We start from the raw sequence: 17,808 nt of genomic DNA, 5'->3' as shown, positions 1-17,808 counted from the left end.
TATTAATAAGTCCTTGCATTCTTTTTTTTTTTTAATGGAGAGTAGACAATACACTGTGGTTGTGTTATCGGCAGCTCCAGTAACTCTCGCTTCTCCTTTTTTGTCCCTCAGTCCTCATTTCCAATGAATGATTTTTCTGACAAAGGGTGAAGAAAAAGTTGCTTTCCAGGTCGGTAATACTTCGTGAACGGTAGCCTGAGATGTCGGAAATTTTTCTGTTTCTATGTCTATCCTTGTGGCCACGTCACTAGTAAGGGTGCTGGAGGTAAACGTTTCATCTGGGCTGACGTTACCCACCTGATAGTCAGGGACCCGAACCTTGGTTAACCACTAAGGAGGCTGTCCTATCAGCAGGTGTAAAGTACTGGAGCTGCTGTATTGCCATTTGGTGAATGGATTCTGGACCATGCAGTAGTTTCTGGTGGGGTCTCTCGATGCCATACTAGTGAGTAATTGTTACGGCTTTACTTTATCATGTGCTACAAAAAAAAAAAATTCCTCTCTTTCTCTCTCTCTTACTTTCCCTCTCTGTCCTACTCAAACCAAGTCTGTCGACCTGTTCCACAAACCCCAAAAACTCAACGTGAAATATCTCAAAAAAAAATAAATAAATAAAAAACGAATAAACCTAGAACCCCATCCTCCAACGTAGACCCCTACTGCTATGTCTCCTTCTCCAACATCAGGGGTCTACGTTTCAACCTTTCAGAGGTTGAAACCCAATTACAGGAGACGAAACTGGACCTACTCTTTCTAAGCAAAACTGGCATAGGGCCGACCACTTCCCTAAATGAGTTCATAATAAAAGGATACTCTAACTTAACATCTAAATCTGACCCGCAAGATCGCCATGGGCATGGAATATGCGCCTACATTAAAGATGGCTTCCCGTGTGGTAGAGATATCTCCAGAAAAGACCCTAATTTACCTTATATGTGCTTCCGGGTTGCACTTGCTTACACCACCGCATTCATATTTGCTCTCTATCACCCCCACAACAGCGGGGTTACTGTCCTTAAGAGTATATCTGAGAAAATTGACCTCATCCTGTCTGCTCATCCTTCGGCTACCATTCACATTTGCGTTGACTTCAATGTCCATAATGTGGAATGGCTGACCCACTCAAATAAGACAGATGATGAGGGGAAGTTCTGTCATGATTTTGCCATTGCCTATGACCTCACTCAGATTGTTCACAAACCCACCCGTGTGCCCAATACTACTGGTCAGTATGCAAGTCTTCTAGACCTTTTTCTCACAACTTCCCCTGAGCTATGTTCGTGTTCCGTTCTATCTCCCGTAGGATCCTCCGATCAAACGGTTGTATCAGTTAAGATAAAAATGAAATGTAATAAGACCTCAGATGTACCTCTCCACCGTACTGTATATCGATACTCTATGGCTGACTGGGATAGCTTCTGTACATTCATATCTAATCTACCTCTGCATTCCATGTTTAAAAAGGATGTGTCCTCTATAGTATCAGACCTGACCGAATTGCTATCGCGCACAGAAATCACTTTTTCCATAGCTACCAACATAATAGATGTACTGAGACTAAAGCTGCCTTCAGGACTGCCAGCAACCACTGTAAAAGAGTAATAAAAAATGCAAGAGAGCTATATGCTCAGTCCGTCAAATCCAAAGTAGCTCAGCAATAGCAAATAGCAAACAGGATCCTGAACAGATGCGTGCATTCTATCCCAACCATCATCAATGGACCTGAGATCATCTCATCAGCATCAGACAACGCCAAACTATTCGCCAAGAACTTTGCAGCTAATTCCACCCTATGTGACAAAGGGCATCAACTCTTCGTATTTCCTCTTACAACAGACAACACACTATCCAACATACAAATATCTGTGCACGAGATCGCCAAACTAATCAAGAATCTTGATTCCAGTAAAGCAACTGGCCCAGGCGGGATTCCAATTATAGTGTTGAAAAAGCTTCGACCAGAACTTGCCCCATACTTATAAAACTGTTTAAGCGTTGCCTTAAGGAGAAGTGCTTTCCAATACCATGGAAAACCTCGTCCGCATGCCCTGTATTTAAGAACTCTGGTGATAAGTCATCTCCCTCTCAGTACAGACCAATAAATCTCTAGTGTGTCATGAGTAAGTTACTGTAATCCATATCAAATAAAGAAGTAGCCAACCCCCTCAGCAGAAATAACCTAGTTAGTGACATATGCAATATGGTTTCCATTCTGCTAGATCTACAGCTGATGTCCTAACAGTTATATCCCATAGGATTAGTGAATCTCTCGACAAAGGCTTCCTTTCTAGGGCAATTGCTCTTGACATATCAAAGGCCTTCGATAAGGTTTGGCATAAGGGCCTACTTCACAAGATTTCCAGCTACGGTATAACTAGAAATGTTTTCTCAATAATTAAATCATTTCTCTCTGATAGGTTCATAAGAGTAGTGGTTGATGGGCAGCAATCAGAGGCCCACAGTATTAATGCTGGAGTCCCCCAGGGGTCCATCCTGGGCCCAACTCTTTTCCTGATCTACATCAATGATCTCCCAAAACACATACTTAAATCATTCGTTGACATCTATGCTAAGCATTATACATGTATTATATTTTGTTACTAGAATATATCGTCTTTTTCTTTTCAGTTTTAACAACTAGTCCTTTTACTTTTTTAAGCTTAATCTTAACCATATTACTTTTCATGCTTGCATTTGTGTGTGTGTGTGTGTGTGTGTGTTCGTGTTCGTGTTCGTTCATGCACGTGTATATAACGTTCAAAATTTCGGTCAGATTCCAAAGTTCAGCAGAATACATCTGAAGGAGGTCAGAGGTTATATCAGCCGAAACCTTGTGAGAATAACTCTCCAGATTAAAGAAGTCATCTGAATAATCAAAATAGTACAAATTATCAATCCTTATCTAAAAAAAAAAAAAAAAAAGTCAGAAACATTATGAGGTTAGAGTATAAACGTAAATATCTAATCTGGATTGGGTAGAACTAAGAAAGCAATAACGAAAAATAGAAGAACGTGCGTCGGCTGACACGAATGTAACTCGTACTTAGAATGAAGAGAAAAGGAGGGAATCGACTTTGATTTATTCTTTTAATGTACAAGTTTTCAATAAAGACGATGTGTTCTGCAACTTGTACAGACATGTTAACGAATGTTTACATTCGTGACGAAAACTAAAGATTTGTGGTACAAATAAATTAACTCGATTGGTACTACACCGCTGGTTCCGCCCAGTTGTCTTGTCACCCAGGATTTGGCCACAAACGATCAGAATATGCTGATAAAGCGATTTGTAACGTTGCCAATAATATATTTAACAGATAGCAAGGAAATAGAAGAAAGGAAAAACTCGATTCCCTTTTTTTTAACAATAGCTTTTTATTCTGGTATTTCTAACAATTTTTTTTTCTAAATGTTTTAAACAGTTCAGGTCTCCTCCTCCAGCCACGTGTGACTTTTCGTCTTTTCTGTGACGTTACCCACGTGTCTCGAACCCATGCTTTTTTCTGAACACCGGCCTTGTCTCGAATCCTCTACATCTCAAACACGTCTCGAATACATGCTGCTCCGAGATTTTATCTCTGCTGTGACGTCACATCACACATTGGCTCGGTCATTTGCATATAGCTGCTGCTAACCCAACGTCAGCGGCTCTGTTAAAGATTGACTCCAAAACGTGGGACTTCTTCAACCACCTTGTTTTATTCACAATGCACCAGCGACCGTCATGAATTGATTTAACGCTACAAGCGCCTCCCTATCACTAGTAATTAAGGGAAGGCTTTGGGCCTATTTTCGTCCTGCCAAACCACCAGGACATCCAATGAAACTTCTGTATCTTTCGAATATACACTTTTTACGTTTGTCGGATGAAAAAGTTTTTCATAAAAATTAACTCCTGCAGTATACTAGACGAATACTAAATATAATTAGATATTTCTTAAACAAGAGAAAAATCCAGGTTAACCTTAATGAGCATTCATCCAAACAGCATGATATTAATGTGGGAAATCGTTTCTTATACCTTTATTATTCCTGATATTCATAAATTTGTTAAAATTGTCTGAGAGGGGTGTATTTGCCCAATAATACAACACTCTATAATAGACATAAGGGAAAAACAAATGTACACATTACCTGCCTAGGGATTTTTATCCTGGGCCCCCAAAATTAACAGAGCTTAGACCATTCCTGTAATGACCTGGTCCCTGTTGATTTTGTGGAGAGTTTAGTTCTGTGCAGTTCTAGAAGGTCCACTCTCTCAGGTTTTGCCTTCTTTCTTTGAAAAGGGGTTGGTTTATTGCCAATCGTCTGAGTCACTCTTACCAGTGAATGCCGACGAGGCTGCCCAGGCACTTTTTGCAAGTTAGAGTGCCCTCCCCCCTCGGGGACGCTGACATCCCAATTCCACTTTCCGACCCTGTTGTCACAGTTCTTGCTGTGGGAGAGAATTAAACAAAATACAATGGCAGAATCCTTATAAAACGACTTTCACTCCATAGTGGAATGGGCCATAGATGTATGGTAACATTTAATGCTACTAAGAGTAAGCTTCTTTCCTTTAACAAATACAACAAACCTTCTCGACCACCAATAGCCATGATACATTACCTGAGAGTTCTTCAAACTTCTCGCCTAAGATTCACAGGTAATATAGACTGGAATAAATACATTAAGAACATTGCCCAGGCAACATGAATTAGAACAAATACGTGGAAGATATTGCCAAGGCTGCTGCAAAGAAGATAGGTTTCCTCTATCGTACTAGAAAATCATTCGCACTTGAGAGTATCCTGTATCTCTACAAAGCCACAATACGCCTATGCATGGAGTATCAGTGCCACATCCGAGGTTATCTCTCCTTCTTAGACAGGCAAAGAAAAGTCTCCAATCTAATTGGTCTCGCACTATCGCCCAAGCTTCATCCCCTATCCCATCACTGCAGTTTTGCATCCCTGTGCATTTTTTACAAGTATTTTAATGAAATGTGCTCTGATTGATGAACTCCTTGCACTTGTACTCCCTTTCGATATACATACTTCTGACAAACCCGTTTAGCAACAAAATCCCACCACTTTAATAGATGCCGGAAAGCTTTCTGCTCTAATAGCTTCTTTCCTCCAACTGATAAACTTTGGAATTCCCTCCCTGTTTTCCTAGCTGTACTGCAATGCAGAAGTATAAATGTCATATAAACGGACATCCTGTTCATTTCTTTGTTTTCCTGTAAAATATAACTCCAAATAGTAGCATCTTACGTCCAAGTGACAATATGCTTTGTTTGAAATGGATATTAATGAAAAAAAAAACATTTTGACCAATGTTGAATTATACATTTATTGAGAAAAAAAAATTTCATTCTTATCCTTAAAATCCATCTTTGAATCCACAAACCATTCCCTCCAAAATTTTTCATTACAGACAGAAACCACACTTGATGACCCAATTATCACTTCTACTGAAGTATCTGATACCATAAAAAATCTTGACACCTCTAAAGCATGTAGGCCTAGTTATAGTCATAAAAATGCTTTTGCAGAGCTAGCCCATGTCTTTTCTAAACATTTAAATAAATGCCTAGCTGAATCTTGCTACACTTGCCCTTCTGCTATCAGTATTCCAAAATTCTAGTGAAAGAATTGATCCTTAAAATTACCATCCCTTTTAGTCTACTCCTGTTATTCACTAAAATCTTTAAATCATTAGTAAATCTGGCGATAATCCACAACCTTGTTAATGCGAAACCTTTCTGATCATGAGTACGAAGTTAGGTAAGCCCGTTCTACTGCAGCTATCTTAATGGTTTTTAATTTTATAAAATCTATTTTTATCAAAAAAAGTATTTTAATAGACTAAATATAATTTTTACTAAAAAAAATTTATATTTAATTTTTACATCAAACGTATTTTCAATTAAAAATATCTAATTTTTATTAAAATATTATTAAATTTCAAAATATCTAATTCTTATCAAAAATGTTCTTAAATACATATCTAACTTCATATAGATTTTTAATAAAAAATATATAATTTTATCAGAATGAAATTTTTAATTTTAAAAATATCTAATTTTTATCAAAATAATCTTCCTGGGAAATGCTCGGTCAACGAGACCGACCTTGGTTCCTAGAAATTGCTAGATCAACTAAGCTAACCTCGATTGCTCAGGAATGCTGGGTCGACTAGGCCGACCTTGCTTGCTAAAGAATGCTGGATCAATAAAGTCTACCTTTGTTGCTAAGAAATGCTGTGTAAGCAAGGCCAACATTGCTTGTTAAGGCATGCTAGGTCAGTGATGAAACCAACTTTGCTTGCTGGGTCACCGAGGCCCAACTTTGCTTGCTGGGTCACCGAGGCCCAACTTTGCTTGCTGGGTCACCGAGGCCCAACTTTGCTTGCTGGGTCATCGAGGCCCAACTTTGCTTGCTGGGTCACCGAGGCCCAACTTTGCTTGCTGGGTCACCGAGGCCCAACTTTGCTTGCTGGGTCACCGAGGCCCAACTTTGCTTGCTGGGTCACCGAGGCCCAACTTTGCTTGCTGGGTCACCGAGGCCCAACTTTGCTTGCTGGGTCACCGAGGCCCAACTTTGCTTGCTGGGTCACCGAGGCCCAACTTTGCTTGCTGGGTCACCGAGGCCCAACTTTGCTTGCTGGGTCACCGAGGCCCAACTTTGCTTGCTGGGTCACCGAGGCCCAACTTTGCTTGCTGGGTCAACGAGGCCCAACTTTGCCTGCTGGGTCAACGAGGTCGACCTTGGTTGCTAAAGCATGCTCGATTAGTGAAGCCAACTTTGCTTGCTGGGTCAACGAGCCGACCTTGCTTGCTAAGGAATGCTGGGTCACCGTGGCCAAGTTTGCTTGCTAAGGAATGCTGGGTCACAGCGGCCAAGCTTGCTTGCTAAGGAATGCTGGGTCACCGCGGCCAAGCTTGCTTGCTAAGGAATGCTGGGTCACCGCGGCCAACGTTGCTTGCAAAGGATGTATGAGGGATTTCTTTGCTGGGAAATGTTAACCTTATCTTGCATGCCTGGGAATGTTAGGTAAGTAGATACTATATTTTTGAACTAATGTTTATCGTATAATAATAAAGCTTTGTCTGTCATTAAAAGATATTTAAATGTATCAACTATACCAATAATTTTTTAGAATCATGAATTATATGAGAAAAAAATGAATCGTAAGTAACACCTCCAGTTTGTGTTAGATATTTCGAATCGTGACGGCGGGGAGACGTAGAAAGTTCAATATAAACAAATCAAAAATCCATAATTAGTCTCTCTCTGCTCGCCCTCCTTCTCTTTCTTACATTGATTAAGTAATATTACTATCCATGGTGATATCTTTTGTATATAAAATACTATTTTAAACGTTTATTTTTTTTTTTTGTTTATTACGTTCGGCCGTTTACAAACAGGGGAAAATGAAATTGTTAGCGTATAAAATGAGAGCAGCAGATAAAACGTACAGGGAGGGAGGGTGAAAGTGATATCGGAGGAAATACATCTGTTTTCTAACTAAACAATACACAACTGGAGGCCATGTTCTGGAGTGATGCAACTATGATGAGTGCATAGGTGAGGTCTTGGAAAAAGGTTACATCAACTGGCATGAATTAAGATCGACAAAAAATGGCTGAATACTGAATTCATGAGATAAACTTCTGTTGACCTCAATCGCTCTACATATACGGCGCAATTCGAACAATAAATGTATTATATATTAGCAGGCCGCCCGGCATTGCCCAGTCGTAAAATAAGCATAAATATTTTATTTTAATTAATGCAGAATTCTTATTTATTATAAACAGAAATGCTACAAATATTAAACCTAACGTTAAATTCCTTAAAAAAAACATTGAAGTAAAAAAAAAGAAAAGAAACTGAGACATGTGCATGCATGTTTTTTTTTCCTAAACAATTCACTTCTTGTAAGTAAAAAAAAAAAAAAAAAAAATACTCGAGCTGAGATCGAAACCAAAACCTAAAGACAGTGCGTCAAGTACGATAACAATTAGGCCAGCTTGACATGATCTTTAAAAAGTTTTTTCAAACCTACTAATTCTTAACATAAGTAATCTGTCATGTGGAGGATTTATGCATGCGCATTCGTGAAACAATTGTCAAACAGATAAAAATCCGATAACTCTCAAGTAGCAATTTTTCCATTTTGACTCCTTAGTAACCCTTTTTTTCTTTTTTTTTCTTTTTTTTTTTTTTTCGGATGAAAATCGACTAAAACGTTTTCCACGTATCTAAATATTCTATATACCAAATTTCAAGTATGTAGATAAAAAATTTGTGGAGTAGATAGGTTGAGAAATGTCCTCACACACATTCACTTTTATAGATATGTAGATTATCTTAGATGAGTATATTTGCTGATGATACATCCTCGAATGACTTCCGGACCTTAATAAGTGGTGACTACCTTGTAAAAATACAAATTTTTATTATAAACATGAGGTCAAAGCAAATGTACACATATCCAAGACAATAGCAGAAACTTTAGAAAACCACCTTCAATGTGTGCTAGTCAATATAACGCCAAAGTATGCCAATCACAAAACAAAAAAAAATGCAATATTTTTGTGGTTTTATGTCAGGTTGAATCTACTCTACATCCTGCTAAAAGTTGAACAAGATTTAAGCATCGGAGAGTTTAATGGAGCCTCAAAGTGATGGTAACCTTTAATGATACTAAGATTAAGCTTCTTTCCTTTAAGAATTACAAAAAAATCTTCTCAGCCACCGATTGCCACTGCTAATAACTATGGCTATGACAACAGCATATTCTTTTCATTGTTTTGACTCTCGAGTGTGTATATGTTGATATCTTATCTGCTTTTATATGGAGTGATGTGGTTCTCGGTTGATTAACTGGGTCTAACTGTGTCGGATATATACTCGAGAGTCAAAACTATACAAATGTTCTGTTGTCATAGCAGTATTAATAACACCTTACCTGAGAGTTCCTCAATTTAAGTCACAGCCAACATGTATTAGAACAAATACATTGAAGACATTGATAAGGCTGCTGCAAAGAATGTGGGCTCTCTCTACTGTGCTGGAAAATTACTTCCTACTTAAGAATGTCTTCTATCTCTGCAAAGCTACAATTCGTCCATGGATAGAGTATTGTTGTCACATCTGGACTTATGCATCTGCCACTAGTCTCTCACTCTTAGACAGGATACAAAAACGATTTTACAATCTAATCGGTCTCGTACCATTGACCAACCTTTGTCTCATAGTCGAAATGTTTCATCCGTGTGCCTGTTTTACAAGTACTTTAATGGAATATGTTCTGATGAATTCGTAGCACTTGTGCCCCCTCAATATACATATTCCGACAAGCAGAAGAACCCCATCCCTTCACTCCTGAGGACTGTAGATGCCATAATGACTTCTACTCCAATAATTTACTCCCAAGAATTACTACATTTTGGAATTCCTTCCCTACTTCCTACTTCTCTCTTCTCTGACAGTACTGATGAGCTTCTAGTATTTGTGGCCCTTCAACATACATAATCCCAACAAGCAGCAAACTCCCATTCCTTCATTGTTGACGAGCGTAGATGCCAGAATGCCTTCTCTAATAATTTCTTCCCAAAAACTAGATTTTGGAATTCCTTCCCTGCTTCTTACTTCCCTCTTCCCTGACTGTAGTAGCATGCATAAGTTTAAATGTAATGTGAATAGACATTCCGTTCATTTCCTTACATAGTCCCCTATAGAGATTATCCCAAATAAGTCCATTACATTCATATTGCAATATGCCTTAGTTTGATTAAACATGGGTTGTAAAAAAAAGTATTAATATTTTGTAAAAATAGCGAAATTTTCTACCATTTGATAAAATGGCTTCTATTTGTTGTGGACAATAAAGATGTCTTACGTATGAAAAATATATTGGACAGAAATAATTCTATATTTTAAAGCAATTTACTATGTATGTTTCTTTTAAACAACATGGGCAAATGCTAAAAGAAAAAGGAAATAGTTATTCTGAATATAATTTTATTGATATTTTAGGATGGAAGATATTTAGAGCTAATGGTCTGACTTAATCTCTTTGATAAAGGGCACTTGTCTGTGTATGATAGGCTAAAACTAACAAACAAACACTTACAATGTTGGTACTTTCTTGATCAGTGTTGCCCTGGATGAATAATATCTAAAATTTAGAAAATGATTTATTCATTGAATCAAACTGGTACAGATTTCGTAAAGCATGAAGAGACCGGGTCTGTTTTCCAGTTATTTGATGTACTAACTAAAGGAAAGTAACTCTGATTTCTTGTCAAGAAGTTATTTCCCTTATGCCGATTCATTCTTCGAATAATCTATAAAATAGTGTGTGTCTTAAGAGAGAGGAATTAGCTGAGCAAAGAAGAAATAGGGAGGGAGACACTGAAAGAGAGAAATGTTACACATTTGTTCCTGGCAGCACCATGTAATCTTGCTAGTCTTATGTATATATATATATATATATATATATAAAAGGCAAATGCGGCGTGCACATTTTTGTATGTCCAAGAAAGACATTTTTCGCCGACCTTCTCGGGGGGGGGGGGGGTTACTATGTCTTAGAACTCTTTATATACCTCCTAGATCATAATATATACGATTTGCGAATCTGCGTTGCGTCTAGATTTATTTACGTCCATTTTTATAAAATTCTTGCTCTTTCGGCTTTTCACGTGTTCGTTCGGCTTTTTCGTATAAAAGCAAAACTGATCTGAAGTGAAGGTGCGGTTCCCTGCACGAATGCTGGGAACGTCCAAAAGGCAATGGGCGTTTGATCAATGTGGGGGGAAAATCCTTATATCAGACACTCTCCTCTTTATGGGGAGCTGGTTTCCCTCCAACATTTTGGCGAAACAAAAACTTGGGAAACAAAGCCAAAATAACTACCTCGCAGTAAAAGTTCACTGCGGGACTTCTATGGCGTGATCATTAAAATTGCACACCTGTCAATTTAACTTTTTAATCGTTAAAATGAAACTCTGTTTAGTTACTCTCCCTTCATCGGCAAGTGGTAAGTTGTCGGGGGGGGGGTTTTCGTGCTTTCTTTTCCACCTTCGCCTCAACATTCCGGGTTCAATCCTACCTACTTACCTAAACTATTTTTTTTTTTTTTCACAAATTTTCACGGACGACAAATATGGAAAAATTGACTAAAAACATTAATTTCTGCACCCTCAACTGGGCACTTTTCTTCAAGGAGGGGTCGCTTTTTTTCGCCAAATATTTTCGAAAGTCATCCCCTCTTTTCGATTGACTAGCCTTAATTTAGACCTTCACTACTTCCGGTTTGGCGAGGGGCGCAACAGCAAAGACGTCACTTTTTGTTTTGTTTTTGCATTCTTCTCCAGAACCAATCTATTTGTACGTTTGTCCACCCGAAGAAGTCTACGGTAGCACCACAATTGAAAAGCAGCAATTTTCTTGTCGACTTTCTTCAAGACCCAACATTCTGCTTCGTATGTTGCTATTGAAAATATCAAAGCTTGTAGAGTCGTTTCTTTGTACGTTGTGAAATGGATATGTTTTGTCATATATTGGTTAACGCAATCATTGCTATTTTGCCATTGCGTCGTCTTACTTTTTTGGTGTCATCTACTTTGTGAAAATTGCACCCAGATAGTTGAAATCTTGTACATTTTCAACATTTTGATTGTCCACAATTAGATTTTTATCATTTGGTACTTGTGTTACTTTCATTACCCTTTTGTTTTGCTGACGTTGAGGAAGAATACTGCTGCTTTGCTGGCAACTTTTACCTTTTGGTTAACTTTTATTGTTCCTGTATACATGTTGCTATCAAAACTCCATTGTCAGCGTATCGTTGATTGTTCTTGTGGGTAGAAACTTTTATATTTACACAAAGATTCATTCTTTGAAGATAATTACATAAAAGTGAGTTGCCTGTATGTCCAGCCAGGAATGAATGTAAGCTGGAGAGAGGGAGGGAAAGATAGAGAAACGGATAGAGAGAGATAGATAGAAATTTTGATACTTATGCAGAGAAGTTAATGTGTTGAAACTATAACGTTATTATTTAGAAAGCCATTCTTAACATGGGGAAGGTGTTTTGTAACTCTTCTATACTTTCACCTAACAATGTACTAAAAAAAAGATATCGTAAAAATTGAATTTCACTTGAAAATACTATTAAAATATAACGCCGTAATTTCTCTGCATAAGCACCGAAATTTTAATATAAATATGTAGCCCTTTGACCTATGCAATGCCGAATAGCCCTTAAAGTCTTTTTTTTTATATATACATGGAGATCACTACTTATCAAGACCCGGAAGCCACTCGGGGATAAGGATTATTGCGTGTCCAGTAATCAATGGGATATTATCGTAGTAATCGTTAGTATTGGAGATTTGATAAAGTGTCTTACTTAAGGGGGTGGTTTATCAGGGATTTGTTTATGTTGGACTTGAAGACATCCAAGTTGTAGTCAGGTGGAAAACAGGCAAACGGAAGAGAGTTCCACAGCCGTGCACTTCTAAGAAAGCTCTGCTCATGGAATCTACGTTTGGATTTAGGCACAGATAAAGAGTGGGGGAAATTAATGACAGTGGTTTCGGCTAGACGGGTGTTTATCGTGAAAGATTGGCACGGGGGGGGGGGGCCAGAGATTGGAGCTTTTTTTTTTTTTCGCTAAGTGTGCATGTAACATTTTTTATATTAACGTAAGTATATTCTTTATTGTGTATGCTAATTTATGTGTACTCTGTTTCATATTTGTGTATTTCTTTCTCTTGGATGCTTGTGCGTAGAAACGTTTATTTTATATTTACGCAAGTAGATTTCTCTGTGTGGATGTACATATATATATATGCTAGCAGGCCGCCTGGCATTGCCCGGTCATAAAATACGCTTTAATATGATAATTTGATTAATGCAGATTTCTTATTATATTGGACCAAATATGTAGTAATGATTTTAAAGTTTAAAATAAAAATGACTCGTGTGCCACCGAGAACCAAAACGTAACGTTAGCTTACGGTTTACTTTTTTCCTTTGACGTTAATGCTTGAGCTATGGAGACATGTTTGCTGAAAGGCTAAAAATTAAAACATGAACTACTACGTTACGTATGCATATTCGTAATGCCGTCATTCGACCGTCACTTGGCAAATTTCATTTTTTTTAATTTTCACACTTGGCACCGATTTTCCCCGTTTAAAAGAATGTGCAAATTAGCTAGATCTTTTGCAGATGAATGCAATTCCACGACCCATATACAGGGTGTTCGGGATAAATTTAACGGTTTTGTAAGGAAAAAGATAAAGTACTATGTAACTACAAAATTTAATGAATTAAAAAAAAAATTAAGACACAGAAATTACACTACTGTCAACAAGTTTTATTCAAAATAACCACCATTAGCATCGATCACAGCCTCAATCCTGCTTCGGAACCTGGAACAAGCTGATGCTACAGTCTCCCTTTGAAGAGCCTCAAAAACTAGCTTAATTTTATCCATTAACTGTGCTTTTGTATTACTGGCACAGTGATTGGTGTCTTTCTCAACTGCTCCCCATACAAAATAATCCATGGGGTTAAGATCTGGGGAGTTTGGAGGCCAAACATTTGGACTGGTGAAGTCATAAAAATTTTCAGACAACCATTTTTGACTTTTCCCAGAGGTGTGGCAAGGGGCAGAATCCTGCTGCCATACATACGGCCGACCATTGGCTATTCTTGTTATCCAGGGCTTTACTACAGTGTTTAGCAATTCCACGTAGCCGTCTGAATTCAATCGGAGGCCCTCTCTGAAAAAATGAGGAGGCATCACATCATCCTCAGAGGACACACATCTGAAAACTATCACGGTTTGGGGAAATTTAGTTTGAATTACACGAGGAATTTCCTTTGGATTGTATGCAAGCCATCTGTTATTCTGTGTGTTGTGTTTTTGATTCTGGCAAAAGTTTTTTTCATCGGAAAAGAACCAGATTGTTTGTGGTTCAGCAGGATGTTTCACTTTACTCAGAAGTTTCTTCACCTTTGTCAAACGATTTTCACGGGCTTTTTCTGTGAGCAGCTGACCTTTGCGTCACTTGTATGAGTAGTGGCGAAGGTCTTCATTGAGTGCAAGCTTCATGGTAGAGGTTGAAACATTCATTTCACGGGCCAAAGCTCGAATTCCAATGCCAGGGTTTCTCAACATTTTTTCCTGCAGATCTTCGAGAAATTCTGTTGTGCGAATGCAATCTGATCGCCTGTTATGGATCTTTCTTTTTGCTACAGCCTCGTAGTCTCCATTGCAAGTGTCTAGTTCATGCCTGATTGTTTTTTCAGGGAGCATTGGGCAGCAATCATGATATCCTTATTTTGCTGACTGGCACGAATCATCATGATGCAAGTTATTCTCTTCCATGATTCAGGTGGGTTCCAGTTATCTATCCTCTCTGACATCTTGTATATGGATGAAGAAGGGTTCAAGTTGTAAAATGATGAGAAATGTGGGTTAATATATGTAAACTGCAGAAAAACGTAACCAAATATAAATATGCCAAATTTCTCCCGAACACACTGTATATCAAAGTTGTATTTTCTTTTTAAATAAATAGTTTTCAATATGAATATCAATACACAAAGGAAACAAAATTTATAGGAGTGTGTGTATATATTTCATTTTTACTTGTGTGTGTGTGTGTGTGTGTGTGCACGTATATAATTTGTTTATTACTTATGAGTATATTTCATTTGTGCATATGTGTGTGTTAAGTTGGTACATAGAAATTTTAATAGAAATATGTAACGCCAGATAGCTCTGCTAATCCCCTTTTTTTGTGTGTGTGTATAATTTATTTTATGTTAAGTGTGTGTGTGTGTGTGTGTGTGTGTGTGTGTGTGTGTGTATAACATTTTTATATTAATGTATGTATATTCCTTTCTGGTGTGTTCGATAATTTATGTGTAGACTGTTTCATATTGATATTTAAAACTTATTCCTTGAGGAATCTATTATATAAAGAGTTGCCTGTGTGTGTGTCCATCTAGAGAGGAATGGGCTGAGCAGAGGAGAAACAAGAAAAAGTAAAGAGTAAAATAGAAGTTTTAATAAAAATAGGTTACCCTTTTGCCCGCGCAACGCCGGGGTATCCCTGTTAGTTTCGTATATTTTGAAAACCAACCAAATCAATTTCTGGTGAAATACAAACCTCTGGATAATTTCTTGAGGAGTGACTTGAACAACAACAGAATAAAAAAAAAAAATTAAAATAAACAAAATTCAAGATGGGGGGTCTGCTTTTTGTCACGTTTATTAATTAAATAAATATTTAATTAAATAAATATTTAATTAAATAAATAACAAACAACAATCTTAATAATAACGTAACCATTATCGTTCAACATAATGAAATATGAGGAAAACGTTGCCATCTTTTTTTTTTTTTTTTTTTGGTGTCTGTTCCTCAGAATTTCATCGCAGTTGTGGCCTTTTCCGTCTCTCTGGCATGTAGGCCACGGCAAATATACTGCAGCTCCTCGACCAGCGTCTCGTAGCGGTAGGCAACACGAATGTCGGGTACATTTGTCCTGCTCACATCATTTCCTGCAACGCCCTCGCGGGTATAGTTCGGCCCTAACCAATGTTGCTTTACCTGCAAAAGAGAGTAAAAACATTTATATAATAATAGGCCGAAGTATTTTATGTTCGAGCGTACGTTATCACCTTTCGCACACGTTAAAAAAAAAAAGTGAGATCGTCTGATCAGAAAAGATAGTGATTTAATTTGATGATAAACAATTCTGATTTTACCCATTTTTGAATGAATAGTTCCAAAATAGAATTCGATTATCCTGTTGACTAAAAGACAAACATATAATACTAGCAACCCGCCCGGCGTTGCCCGGTCGTAAAATACATATAAATATATTTTAATTAAGGAAGAATTCTTTATTAAAAACAGAAATACCATAGGTATTACACGTAACGTTAAATTCCTTAAAAAAAATAAATGAAATAAAAAATGGAAAGAAACCGAGACATGTGCGTGCAAGTATTATGTTTTTTTTTCTAAAAAGTTCACCTCTTGTAAATAAAATAAAAAATACTCGAAATAAGATCGAAACCAAAATCTAAAGAAAGTGTGTAAAGTACGATAACTATTAACACAGCTTGATACGATCTTTAAAAACAGATAAATTCCAATACCCCTTCCATGTACCAATTTTTCAATTTTGACCTCTTAGAAGCTCTTTTGTCCAGATGAAAACCGGTTAAAGTTATCTGAATACCCTTTATATATCTCAATTTCAAGTCTTTAGATAAACAATTCGTTGAGTACATAAGTTGAGGAGTGTCCTCATATAAACACATACAGTCTCACTTTTCTAGATATATAGATTGGTACTTTTGAAATATCATTTGAAATTTGAGATATTTGTTAGAAATTTAGTCAAATCAAAAACAATGCATTTTTTTTTTTTTTTTTTTTTACATGGGAGTCACCACTTATCAAGGCCCGGAGGCCACTCGAGGATAAGGGTTATTGTGCGTGTACAGTAATCAATGGGATAATATTGTAGTAATCGTTAGTAATGGGGATTTGGTAAATTGGATTACTTAAGGGGGTGGTTTATCAGGAATTTGTTTATGTTGGACTTGAAGACATCCAAGTTGTAGTCAGGTGGGAAACAGGCAAACGAAAGAGTTTTGTTCATGGAATCTACGTTTTGATTTAGGCATAGATAAAGAGTGGGGAAAATTATTGACAGTGGTTTCAGCTTGAAAGGTGTTTTTCATGAAAGATTGGAAAGAGAGGACTAGGGATTGGAGCTGCTTTCTAGTTTGTTTTTTTTTTTATTACATTTTTCACTCCAAACAAGGCACATTGCCACTTTGTTGTAAGGGGCTACTATCAGGGACATAAATAAGCATCAAGGGTACTGTATAGGGAGTTGGGCAGCAAGATGTCGGTTCACGTTTTCTCTTACATTTCCTCTCTGTCCTGCCCTAACCAAGTTTGTCGACCTGTTCCACAAATTCCAAAACCTCATCATGAACCTACTACCATGTCTCCTTCTCCGACATCAAGAGTCCACGTTCCAACCTTCCAGAGGTTGAAATTCAATTGCAGTTGTTGAACAGTTGTTTCCCAAAAACTCCGTTCTGGCAAAAATTTACTTTCAACATGACTGTTTGAGCAAGATTTTTTTTTTTTTTTAATTCAAAGCATGGTTATTGAGAAAAGCACAAACAGGAGTGAATTACTAGGTCCAATCCTTTGTCGAAGGGAAGGACGAATATAAATTAAGAGAAAAGACTTTTACCTCATGTGGGAATCCGCTTTGCAGGACACTGTTACGGGCTATTTCACACATATCACAAGTGCTCAGCTTCCAAACTTGTGCAGCAATGCTATATTCCTCCATCAATGGCTCCTGAAAAAAATAGACATTCACAAGGTTAGGAATATATTAGATGTACCCATGACCCGTTGGATCACAGCCACCACTATTCATTCCACTTTAATTTTATTTGAAAATTCATAAACTCTAATATTGAATGCCTCCTGGAGAGAACTTGAATACCTACTAGACACTACCCTCAAATGTATAAGGTCTTTCTGTGCAGGGTTTTGTCAGCATGAACTTGTATGAGGATCCCCTACACATAAACCCTGACGAAATCTACATATATAAACGCGAAAATGTATGTATGTTTGTGTGTCTGCTAAAAACTTTCAACAGACACGATGAAAATTCACAAACTCGGTCTCATATGAAAGCCCCACCTTCCGGACGACAAATATCGAAAAATTGGCCCAAAGTGACCATC

At 37.5% G+C, this 17,808-nt stretch overlaps 1 protein-coding gene and 1 long non-coding RNA gene across 21 annotated transcripts in view; one reads left to right on the top strand and one right to left on the bottom strand.

The window, feature by feature from the left end:
• Positions 1 to 17,808, top strand: part of LOC145278058 (uncharacterized) — a 264,159-nt gene that overhangs the window by 225,926 nt on the left and 20,425 nt on the right. The gene's annotated exons all lie outside the window — the stretch shown is intronic.
• Positions 15,269 to 17,808, bottom strand: part of LOC145278055 (AMP deaminase 2-like) — a 420,622-nt gene continuing 418,082 nt past the window's right edge. For all 20 annotated transcript variants that reach the window (XM_080130282.1, XM_080130283.1, XM_080130287.1 and 17 more), the window contains 2 exons: positions 17,301 to 17,411; positions 15,269 to 15,628 (listed from right to left, as the gene is read on the bottom strand). In XM_080130282.1, the coding sequence (XP_079986408.1) occupies positions 15,440 to 15,628; positions 17,301 to 17,411 (300 nt within the window). In that variant the 3' untranslated portion in view covers positions 15,269 to 15,439. The remainder of the gene's footprint in view (positions 15,629 to 17,300; positions 17,412 to 17,808) is intronic.

This window comes from Euprymna scolopes, chromosome 6 (assembly GCF_053919585.1).
Source record: "Euprymna scolopes isolate OS-2025 chromosome 6, ASM5391958v1, whole genome shotgun sequence".
NCBI classification, from domain to species: Eukaryota; Metazoa; Mollusca; class Cephalopoda; order Sepiida; family Sepiolidae; genus Euprymna; species Euprymna scolopes.
Note: the sequence above shows the minus strand (reverse complement) of the source record. Positions and strands in the feature narration are given on the sequence as shown.